This window comes from Copadichromis virginalis, linkage group LG13 (assembly GCF_057382275.1).
Source record: "Copadichromis virginalis isolate Kocher_CV1m ecotype Utaka linkage group LG13, C_Virginalis_male_GT1.1, whole genome shotgun sequence".
NCBI lineage: Eukaryota > Metazoa > Chordata > Actinopteri > Cichliformes > Cichlidae > Copadichromis > Copadichromis virginalis.
This window is the reverse complement of record NC_140630.1, coordinates 13,113,225-13,125,772: the sequence shown is the minus strand read 5'-3', so window position 1 is coordinate 13,125,772 and position 12,548 is coordinate 13,113,225. Positions and strand designations below refer to the sequence as shown.

The 12,548-nt window shown below is 37.6% G+C and overlaps 1 protein-coding gene and 1 long non-coding RNA gene across 2 annotated transcripts in view; both read right to left on the bottom strand.

The window, feature by feature from the left end:
• The window catches only part of ryr2b (ryanodine receptor 2b (cardiac)), an 82,750-nt gene extending 81,626 nt beyond the window's left edge, over nt 1-1,124 (bottom strand). Inside the window, exon 1 of the mRNA XM_085477372.1 lies at nt 960-1,124. Within this exon, the coding sequence (XP_085333498.1) occupies nt 960-1,007 (48 nt within the window). The 5' untranslated portion in view covers nt 1,008-1,124. The remainder of the gene's footprint in view (nt 1-959) is intronic.
• Nucleotides 1,125-4,425: 3,301 nt separating this feature from the next.
• Nucleotides 4,426-6,082, bottom strand: LOC146695317 (uncharacterized). The gene is made up of 3 exons (XR_014923565.1): nt 5,806-6,082; nt 4,582-5,259; nt 4,426-4,482 (listed from the first exon to the last, which is right to left on the bottom strand). It is a non-coding gene; the product is annotated as an uncharacterized LOC146695317 (long non-coding RNA).
• Between the last annotated feature and the right edge of the window lie 6,466 nt (nt 6,083-12,548).

Below are 12,548 nucleotides of genomic sequence, written 5' to 3'. Positions count from 1 at the left end.
ACATTGTTGCCATTTCACAAATGTCATATATTTAATCACTGGGTCTATTACAGTGTGTTTTCCCTGTCATCTACTAACTAAATGATAACGAGGAAAGCTCCATCAGGATCCGGGTAGCTTAATACCACGGCTGAACAACTTTGCGGGGGGAAATCCTGCATTTAATATAATAAAGTATGATATCGTAGATGGATCTCGCAAAATGACTTCTCTCCAGTCTATGTGTTGGGCTCAGGATGATGAACATCGCTGGCTTTGTGTGAATGTGTATGTGTCTCAGCCACTCCAGACGCCCTCCACGTGACATGCCCTTATCAGAGGGCAAAGATTACAAGCTGTGAGAGGACAACTTACAGCTGCAGAGCAATAATAGCATCTTGCAGTGAAGATGAGAGAAGCCATTTTTGGCCTCCCTTTGCTGTCACTGTTGTTGCTAAACTATTATCACATTAACATTTTATTATTTATATTTATTCTTGAATAAAATGTAGCAATTTTAATTAAAATGGGATATGATAATCTTTTAACTGATTGGGATATGCATCACTGTTGACACCTGACCTTAAATAAACTATATCAGCTAATCAGTTACTACAGCAATAGACTAAAATCATGTGAGTTGGTTTCTGTTTTTTAATAAGGCTATTAGTCAGCTAGCCCAAAACAGGTGAAATGCTGTTACTATGACGTGCGTATGGAGGCATCTGCGCACAAAATAGTGTCATGGTTACATGATTGCATAATTGCTGCTGACAGAAACCTACATATAACTTTAATTAAACAAATAAATTAATAAAAAAAACACTAATAATGTTTCAAACAAAGCTAAATAGGCTACCCTAAGTGCTACCTTTAGTACAGCTACTTACTAATTATTAAACCTCCGGTGATAGCCAATGAAGACCTCTGTTTGACTAAATATTGGCCTGTATGTTTAATTTGTAAGCTGTCTGACTCACCGTCCGTAGAAACTGGAATTCGTCGTCGCCTTCTCCACTGTCAGTCATTATTTAAACCTTTATGGCCACATTAAAGAGTGAATGAGCCAGAAGAGGACAGGGACTGGAGAAGCTGGAACATGAAGGTACACGGCCCTGAGTGTGTGGGCGGGGTCTGCAGTTCAACTCCGGCCATCATCATGCCATTTTAGGAAGGAAAAGTTGAAGCTGTTAAAGAAGAAACTCTAAATATAAAAAAAAGGAGGATAAAAAGTCTTGAAAAGGCAATTTTCAAAGACATTACAAAGGTACTGGGTATTACACCTAACCTTGTTATCATTGCATTGGCTGTAGCTTCGCCGTACCAACAAGTGGTGATTTCGATATTCAAAGACCACCTGTTCCGAAAAAAGCGAAACCTACTTACAAGGTTTTTCGCATGGTGTGGAAAAACATAGGACGATGAAGACCAGCTACCAGAAACTGACAATATCTCCCAGACACTTTTGAACGAATTTAAAGATATTATATTTCCAAGAAAACAAAATGAATATTTAGAGCAATCCATCAGGATTGACTCTAAATATTTCTTTAAAATTATTTGGACAGTTTAAGTGTATTAGTTGACATCAAAGTGCCTCTTTAAATTGGCTAACAACAAATGATTCAAACAAGCTAATTTATTTCACATCCAATGAGTCACTTTAAAAATCCCACAACCGGTCGAGGCAGATGGCCGTCCCTCACTGAGCCTGGTTCTGCCAGAGGTTTCTTGCTTTTAAAAGAAAGTTTTTCCTCCCCACTGTCGCTGAGTGCTTGCTCAGAGGGAATTGTCAGATTATTGGGGTTTTATTTTTTTTTTGCCAACTAATACACAACTCAGGGCTCGCAAAATCTCTAGCCCGACGTCCAGGGCTGTAGTGATGGGTCGTTCGCGAACGAAATGGCTCTTAGAGCCGGGTCTTTGACGTGAACGACGCGAGCCGGATCCTTATCGCAAGCCGTCACTTGGTTTTTTTTTTTCTTTCTTTCTCTCAGCCTCTCTCTCGCACTTTTTTTCTGCTTCACTCAGCAAGCGAGCCTTGTGCTTTACGCTGGGCAGAGGGGGAGGGGCGGTAATTACACTCAGTAGCACAGGAACAGATCCAGAGGGGGAGAGAGAGAAAGAGAGCCAGGGACAACAACGTCACATTAGAAAGGTATAGTAATTAGTGATGGTAAATTTGATTCTTTTTACTGAATCGAGTGTTAATGAGTCACTCACCAAAGTGAATCGGGTGTTTTGAGTCATTTGATCAGTCAGTTGACCAGAGAGTGCAAAAATTTTACATTTTCACTCAAACTTAATTTGTTTCCCTTTTCATGTAAATCCCACTGCTAAGATGAATGATTAAAAAACAAACAAAAAAAACAACTATTTTATAGAGAACAAAGAGCAAAAACATTTCTAAAATTAAGCAATTTCTTATCAAAATTGCTTAATAAACATTTATTTTGTTTATTTGTATTTTATTAGTATTTTCCTTAAGTGTGTCAAATATATATTTTCTCATCTAAATGTCCACTGCGCTGTGAGCCAGGGGGCAGTAATGCGCCTTAACATTGGTTGCCAACCAAGAAGAAGAAGCTGTGAGCCAGGAGGGAGGGGGCGAGTGAGTGATTCGTTCGCTCGCTCTATGATTCAGCACAGGAGGGAGGGGGGTTAGTGAGTCCTGAGTGATTCGTTCGCTCGCTCTTTGATTCAGCACAGGAGGGAGGGGGTGAGTGAGTCCTGAGTGATTCGTTCGCTCTTTGATTCAGCACAGGAGGGAGGGGGTGAGCGAGTCCTGAGTGATTCGCTTATGCTTACGATTCAGCACAGGAAGGGAGGGGGTGAGTAGCTCAAATGTGCTGTTAGCATGTTAGCAGCGCGATGCTACTGTGAACCGAGGAGCTATTTTCTTGATGTTAGCTTCTACTCAGGGGTTTTTCTTCCAGTTCAGAGCAGAAATGCTTTTGTTACGAAACTGGCTGTTGTTTTTCCCCCCACAATTTTAATTACAAGCTAGATATATTTCTACTAATGGAATTACTTTGCTAACAGCAACAGGGATGAGTCAGTTGGGCTTGTGAATCATGATTCACGAGTCAGTAAAGTGATTCTCGAGTATTGAACGATTCGTTCACGAATCGAACATCACTAATAGTAATCATCCACAACTATTTTCGGTTGCAGATGATAAAGGATTCATTAAGTTTATTCATGCAGGCCCATATGACAGATAATGTGCATGTTTCTTTTTGTTTTCATATTTTAATTTATATTTAATTGTGTTGTGGTTTGCAGTGTTTTGTATGGGCAGAAATCTGTGCCATCAGAAACTGAATTTGAATAAGTTCAATTTGAATTTGAATTGCTCAGATTGAATCTGAATTGTAACTTGAATAAATGCTTTTGAAAACTGAATTTGAATTAGTCTAATTTGAAATTGAATTTATGGTTTGAAAATGATCATCACTAAATTGAAATTGAATTTTATATTTTGAAAATGAATTGATTTGCTTTGAAACTGCATTTTATCCTTTAAAAATTCAGCTCTCGAATAATTTCAGTTTCACTTCTCACCATTCAGTTTCAGTTCTACAATTCAATTTCAGTTCCAAAATTCAGTTTTTTGGAACTTACATCCGGTTCCGGTTCAAGCACAGATTAATAGAACTACGTTTTACTAGCGGACCGAAAGTGTTACTGACGGGAATCTACAGCGTCTTGAGCTGAATTAAGACTTCAGAAGTCATTCGTCATGTCGAATGACCAGCGGATAAACTCTCAGGTTGGTAATAAATGTATTACATGTATAAGAACAAGCGTCATGTTAACAAAAGATAGCCGTACAGTAACTGTTATGCTTATTGTAGCTGTTAGCTAAAAACGGTAATTTAGCGTAGTTTGCCCTGAATTCAGCTTTGACAAACAAATATGATCGACTGTTTCTAGTAGAATTCCAAAGTTGTCATCTTGTACCCTCTCAGAATGCTTGCAGAGACCCCTACAGTAGGGAAACATGCAAAACGGTGGCCAAACCTTTGTATTTTAGCTTTATTTATGCCTTACACAGCATCCCAACTCTTTAGCTAACTTAATAACTTTAGCTAAAGTGAATAGTTAGTCTAATTCATTAGTGCAGCATTACTGGATCACCTCTGTTTGAAGTGATATAATGTGATATACAACTATCACTGAAACAGCAAACTTTGTAAATAAGCAAACAACACTTCTCATTCTCTAAACGTTTGGCCACAGCTGTAGATTACACTATCAGTGCTTGTTCACTCTTGACAATAATTACATTTCTAAATTTACTTTGTGCATTTACAGGTAAACAATATCTAATATTTTATCTAAATGACTGCTTTGTCTTTGAAAAGGGTGAAGAGCCCGAGGCCGGTGACAGTCCAGTTCTACTCCAAGTACATCCTTACAGTGGCTCACAGGACAAGGCCACATTCCTGTCCTGCCAGAAGAGAAGACAAACTTCAGAGTCTTCATGCAGTTCAACCACACCTGTCATATTCCATATGACAGGGGTCTCAAACTCCAGTCCTCAAGGGTCAAAGTGTCATGCAACTTTTCCATGCCCTCGAGGACTGGAGTTTGAGACACCTGCCGTATGGTGTTCATGCTGTTTTCTACCCCACAGTTACAGCATGTCTGACTGCCTGTTCAGCATATGCAAAAATATATGATGAGTTTAAGCATGTGATGACTAAGGCCTTCCATTATGGTGTTTGTCATCACATGTCACAGACAGCTGGATGATCATTTGTTATAAATAAAATACTAAAAACGTGTTACTTCATCTTTTATCTTTATTATTATTATTATTATTGTTCTTATTTTACACTTTTCATTGTTAGGCATTAGGTTTATTTGTAGTAGTCCTTTCCAACGTCTTTCCCTCTTCCATGTCACTGTGTCAGCTTGTCAGCATCTATTTGGGTTTGGAAGTGGAACAGAAAGTAAAGAAATCCAAAGTGCCATTAAAACCAGCAGAGGTTCTTATATTTCAGAAGAAGGGGTTAATTCAAAAGAAATGACCTCAATGCCATATTTTATTTAGGCACCCTAGAGAGCACTTTGCAAAATAACACATTCTTATAATTTCACCCTCAGATAAGCCAAGCTACGACTGTCAGGGAAGGTGATGTAGGTACAGAGCATATGAGAGTGGTTAAGTTAATGTCTCTTGTCTATATGAAGGCACAAGAGGGATCAATGGCAAGGCGTAGAGATTCAGTATCTTCAGTCTTCAGTGGACACTCCATTTCTGGCACAAAACACCTGTAAAAGATGGTCGATTTAGGAGGTGACCCGACAACTTCAGCCTGTCAAACATAGTAATGGAGCAGTGTGTTTTAAAAAAAAAAAAAAATCTAATTAAGCATGCACTCAGTACCCTAAAAATTATTATGGTAGTTAAACACAGTGATAGTCACATATCATATCACTTCAAACAGAGGTGATCCAGTAATGCTGCACTAATGAATTAGACTAACTATTCACTTTAGCTAAAGTTATTAAGTTAGCTAAAGAGTTGGGATGCTGTGTAAGGCATAAATAAAGCTAAAATACAAAGGTTTGGCCACCGTTTTGCATGTTTCCCTACTGTAGGGGTCTCTGCAAGCATTCTGAGAGGGTACAAGATGACAACTTTGGAATTCTACTAGAAACAGTCGATCATATTTGTTTGTCAAAGCTGAATTCAGGGCAAACTACGCTAAATTACCGTTTTTAGCTAACAGCTACAATAAGCATAACAGTTACTGTACGGCTATCTTTTGTTAACATGACGCTTGTTCTTATACATGTAATACATTTATTACCAACCTGAGAGTTTATCCGCTGGTCATTCGACATGACGAATGACTTCTGAAGTCTTAATTCAGCTCAAGACGCTGTAGATTCCCGTCAGTAACACTTTCGGTCCGCTAGTAAAACGTAGTTCTATTAATCTGTGCTTGAACCGGAACCGGATGTAAGTACCAAAAAACTGAATTTTGGAACTGAAATTGAATTGTAGAACTGAAACTGAATGGTGAGAAGTGAAACTGAAATTATTCGAGAGCTGAATTTTTAAAGGATAAAATGCAGTTTCAAAGCAAATCAATTCATTTTCAAAATATAAAATTCAATTTCAATTTAGTGATGATCATTTTCAAACCATAAATTCAATTTCAAATTAGACTAATTCAAATTCAGTTTTCAAAAGCATTTATTCAAGTTACAATTCAGATTCAATCTGAGCAATTCAAATTCAAATTGAACTTATTCAAATTCAGTTTCTGATGGCACAGATTTCTGCCCATAGTTTTGTGTTGTTTCACTTTAAATTTGTAAAAGGAAAAAGCTGAAAATTTAAATAGTTAAAAGTTGAAATGTGAATAGTTGAGTTTTGTATTATATGATTTATTTATTACATTTTATGTGGAGTGAATAAATAAAAGTATATTTACAGTGGCCCCTAGAGACAAAGCACATACAAACTTCAAATCACGTACGAACTCTGAAGCATGTACAAACTCCAAAACACGTAAAAACACGTACAAACTCCAAAACACGTAAAAAAAAAAGTACAAACTCCAAAGCACGTAAAAACTCAGAAGCACATAAAAACTCAAAACACATACAAAAGACAACAGAAGTGCTCCAGGATGCTAGGGGCAGTGTTGAACTTTTGTTACCGAGTGGCTGCACAAGCCAGCAAGTACCAACAACCGGATTTGGTGTGTGGTAATAACAGGTAAATGAACTTTTTTTTTTTAAAATTATTTGAATATATATGAGTGCCTGTGTATAAATACACAAAGAATACACATATGCTTTCAATTGTGTAATTTAAGTGATCTAGTAACTCTGCTTTGGAAGTTCAGTTCATGCTAGAAATGTGTCTTGGAGTTTGTACGTGTTTTGTCTCTAGGGACCACCGCATATATTTATATATAAACATATATAAATAAAACCACCTTTTTTTTACGTTAGTAATTCCTTTTGTGCATAATTTTATAATATTGTTAATAATAAATTAATTAAAGCAACAAAACAACCCGAAGAGCCGGTTCGGAGCCGAAAGAGCCGGCTCTTTTTAGTGAGCCGAACCGAAAGAGCCGGATCTCTAAAAAGAGCCGGAAATCCCATCACTACAAAGTGCAAGGGTTTTAGCAACAAAAGAGAGCATTTAGAGTAAGAGTACTCATTATGGAGAATGGCCCTTTTCAGAATCATATCCATTTTATTATTGGGCCATAATTGCTAAGTCATTACTGTGTATATCACTTCAGTGTTGTTCAGCTGGAGTTTAATTATATACTTCTGAGTCGCTTTATTCTTTTAATACAGCATACATAATACATAATAGTGGATCTGCATTTCAAAATAGTTAAAGCTTTTTGAATAAAAGCTACAGCAAAGTACAAAGTGTTTGGATGCTTTTATGACCTTCGAAAGTTTAAGGTGGCAGAAGGTGTAAGACAAACCACAAACCTCAAACTGAACCTACTGAACAAGCTGTGCCTCAGCCATAACTAATTTGTTCACGATCAGCAAGTTTACAAAATTTAAGCAAGTATGGAAAAACAAAACGAACAGAAGGAAGCACAGATATATCTGACTTTCCAAAGGCAAAATATAACACGCACAAAAAGTCTGCTAGCTACAACTTTAAAAAGACAATACTTAGACTCCCTAGCTGGCAGCAAAACAGGAGAAATAAACAGGCAGAGAATGCCTGCCAAGCTTCCACTATCTTTTTTTTTTTTTTTTTTTGCCTGTCCCGTTTGGCTCTTTTGCCATCAGAATTGTGGAATTGTGGCTAGTCCAGCTACCATAGGGCAAGAGGCAGGGTACACCCTGGACAGGCTGCCTGCCTGTTGCAGGGCTAACATAGAGAAACAGACAACCATTCACAGGTACATTTACTCCTATGGGCAATTTAGAATCACAAGTTAACCTAACCCAAATAACTGCATGTCTTTGGACTGTTGGAGGCCAAATACCTGGAAGGAACCCACTCAGACACGGACAGGAACACATGCAGATCTTATTCCTGTGAAGCAGCAGTGCTAACCACCCTCCACAGTGCTGCCCTATTAATATTACTATTATTATTACATCTTTGGTGGAAACTTTACTGTAAGTATAGTATAGTACAGTGCAAAAGTCTTGATCTCTTCTTATTTTACTACTACTTTGGTCTTGTGTGGTTTTGCTAATAGTCTTCCATGTTTTCTGGAGGGGTTTTTTTTGGAAATTGGGTGCTTTGTCAACACATAATTTATTCTGATTTCTTTCATTGATAAATGCTAAAAAGTAAACACAGTGTATATGGACATAAAATTGTATTTGTGCCCCAATAAGTTGATTGCCAATGACAAGTTTAGGTTTTAAGAATTGCACTAAGGCTTTTTCCTTCTTTCTTTTGATTTTTTGCCTGATGCACAGTGTTTTTGGGCATGTCCTAACTAATATATTATTGCACGTATTTCCCGTTTTCCTATCAAAATACCAATAAATGATGGGTGGCTCTAGACCTGTCCACGGTACTGTATGCAAGTATAAATATTTCTGGATATTTTCAGTAGGGGCACATTTCCTGAGAGGACCCACTAGGTTACATTAAAAAGTCAAAAGTTTTTGTTAAGACTATCATGCACAAACACATTAATTCATCCCAGCTGACCTTTCTTCTATAGCACTTTTGCACCAAAATTCAACTTGCACAGAAGACACTGAATAAAGAATGTAGCAGGTTGGTCACCCTGACATTTGCTGACTATATTCATGCTTGTCAAAGAGAGAAACCTTTTGAATTTTCACATTCACTGCCTAGCTCTGCACTGATATCATGAAATAAAGTCTATATTTTTAGCACTGTGAGGAGGAAGTGCTAAAAAGAATAAGATAAAAACAACAACAACACAAAAACAAAAGACGAGTAACTAATATATTTCTTTCCAGTCAGCAATTTCATTTTACACTTTTGAAGTGATGACATTGCCGAATCACTTTTCTAAAACAATTTTGCTATTATATTTGTTTTGTTATTACTCTCCGGTCTTGCTGAAGTACTTCTCAGCTTGCAAGGCTGTATTTGAAATATCTGCACAGCTAAAACAACCCATTCAACTAAACTCACCAGTATCAATCTCTGTGTTTGCATATAATCAAGCACCATTCTGTAAATATGAACCACTAATATTAGTTGTAATCTCATACAGATATTTACTTTTGGACCTTGCATTAAAAATAACCTTAATCAGTACAGTCTTAATGGTGCAGTGTCAGGGAGTCCTGTGTAAGCTTTCATATATATGTGGATTATGGAATCATGGATCATGAAAGACATTGTTTAAATAACAATTTCTCCACTGGATAATAAATGCTTGACTTAGCCATAAATAGTTTAATGAATCCACCAACTCAAAGAACAAACCGCACCTATTGAATTAATCAACAACAAAGACTGCAAATTTCTTCTATCTACACTGCCTGAAAATTTGTATTTTATCATTTATGTTTTTTAAATGTTTACCAAGTACAAAATGTCAGTACAGTTAGTTTCTGTACATTTTGTCAAATTATTGCTAATACTGTATTTTCGCACACAAGTAGTTATCAATGAACTCATTTACCAAAAGTAAACACATGTAGTAAACAAACAATAGATATGATGTTGATATTTCAAAAGTTTATGTGATATTGTGTAACTGTTGTCTTCAGGAAAAGTCAACATCATTGTCTCTCTATGTGAATTGCATTTGAAAATCATTATCTTCCATTTTAGTCTTGATTTGATTAGATATCAAATTGGTTTTGAAGTCTGTACACCATATGGAACCACCATATTGGCCTGTATCCAGGGCCCAATCAAATTAACCAGAGCAACATGCTGCCACTCAGTTTTTCATTGACATGCTGCCGTGTCATCGCCTCCTGGAGGGCACCATCTCTAAGGAAACAGCTTTTTCATCTAGAAAACACACACACACACACACACACACACACACACTTAGTCATTATTTCTAATGAGATTGTAAAAGTTGAAGGAGAGAAGTTATATTAACTCTTCTGGTAGAGAAAGACCTCTGTAGCTCACGTCATCTCCAGCTAGAAGCCAAGTCATTACCTTCTTCAAATAGAAGCTTCTCTATTAAATTTACTCTGTTGTGCATGCCCTCTGTAAACACATCTGTGGAATAATATTTCACATTTGTCCCCTTTAATGTGGAAGTCTAAATGGACTGACGTAGCTCTAGAGTAGGTTTCAAGTGGCCCTTAGAGGTACTGCAGGTTTTGGTCTTTCTGCTTTGGATTCATATTGAGCCCCAAAGGTTGCCCCTTGGGACACAACTGTAAAATATATGATGGGGTACCACCTATATGCTTTATAATTAATTATGTAAACTAGAACTTTTATCACCCAGAACATCATTCTTTGGTTCAGAACTGCAGGCCTTAGTTTCACTTAAGGTCAGTGTTCATGATTCGAAAAAAAGAAAGACACTGGGGAGAAATGACATGCATGGGAGAATTACAAGGAGAAAACCACTGCTGACCAATCTGAACACAAAGACATTACTGAAATTTCAACAAACAAACAAACAAAAAAAAAAAACATGATCCCCCAGACTTGGGAAAAATATTCTGTGGACTGACGAGGCAAAAGTTTAAATTTTTGGAAGGTTTGAATCCTGCTACATCTGGCATAAAACCGACAACATTTTATTAAAAAAAACAATTATAGTTCATGTCCTGAAGGTCAAGCTCACTTAGGTTATTCAACAGGAAAATGGTATGAAACACCTCTGAATGAAAAAAAAAATCAATAAAAAGATTAAAGTTTTGGAGTGACCTCATCAGAGTTCAGACTTAAATCAGATTGAGATACTTGGCATAACCTTGAAAAAGGCCATTCATGTTCACAAACCTATAATGTGGCTGTCCATCCATTCCATTCTCATCCGCTTATCCTTATTAGGTTCACGGGAGGGTTGGAGCCTATCCCAGCTGTCTTAGGGCAAGAGGCAGCGTACACCCTGGACAGGTCACCGACAACCATTCACACTCACATTTAGGCAATTTAGAGTTACCAATTAACCTATCCCCATTTACTGAATTTCTTTGGAATGTGGAAGGAAACCAGAATACCCGCAGAGAACCCACACAAACACAGGGAGAACATGCAACTACACACAGAACACCAGGAACACTGTACTACACACCAGGCCTGGTAGTGGAACTGAACTCAGGACCTTCTTGCTTCAGGACCTGGCCATTGACCAAAGAAGGTCAATAGCCAGGTAGGTTTAAATAGCTTTCTTTCCACCCATAATAAATGCCTTAGGGTTTAGGAGGTACATACACAAATAAAATTGAATTTTCTCCCTAACTCCAAGTTTGAGTGGGATGTGGTCAGAGGCAGCCTCCTGTCCCTGTCCTTTGGACTTAATCCTTGGCCCTTTTCCCAGGTCCTCTCACATTTGCAGGTCTATAATGGCTAGCTTGGATCAAAGGAACAGACTTTTGGGCTTTGAGCCAGTCCCTTCATGGACAGGACACCTACATTTCTCATTTATCTTGTCCACCCTTCTAGGTGGGGCGTGGATCCAGTTTTTTCTTCTCCTCAGTGAGCTGTTTCACTGATAGATGTTTAATATCACCACACAAACATTTCTCTTTTTTTTAAAAATTGCTTTTGGATGCAATTATAATTCTGCAAGGAGCATTATCACCCTCTTGTGGGGATTTAACTTAACCCAGCATAGTCACAGATGTTCTGGCAGCAGCAACACTGAGCTTGTCCAACTGAAAAGGAAAAAAAAGTAATGCACAATTTTTTCAGTTGTGCCAAAGAGCAGTCTCATCGTTTCAGTGCCACTGTCAAAACCTCTTCATATGGCAGAATGGTGGTTAAAAGTATGATTCAAGCATATCCTACAAAGCAGGTTTTAGCAGACTGAGCTGCTTTTATACCCAGTTTCTCTGTTCTTATGCTGATCACGGATCATAAAAGTAGTTGTGATAAAGAGTGTCCTAAACAAATATCTAACCTTAATTTCTAAAATGAGTTCTGAAATTGAAAGCAACTAACCAATATCCACCATTATTTTTTTTATGTTTTCAGAGATGTTACTTGAAAGCTGCTTCTGTTAGTATTAAAATATCAGATCAGAAAATGTTTTTTTCAATTAAAAAGGAAAGTTTTGCCTCTTCAGAAAAAGGCTCAAGACAACAGTGGCTACTTATTCTTTTTCAGGCCAATAAAATCTGTCACTTCATACTATCCTCTGAGTCCATGCAGCTAGTTTATCAGCTAGGCTAGTGCTATAGGTAATCTATAAAAGGGCAGCTGAGAGATGAGAACCGTAAGCTGTACTAGTTTCAACAAAGACTGAGACAACGCTTGCCAACTTTCATGTTTCTGGCACGTGACACTACTCTACTCCTCCTGCTACCCAAATCTGTCCAAACAAGGTGAAGCTTTGTGGCCCCCTAAAGGCAATTTATCTGCTCAAGTACTGCAGATACAAGTTAGGCTTCATCGAATAGCCTAATCCTGATCTGATAAATAGAGG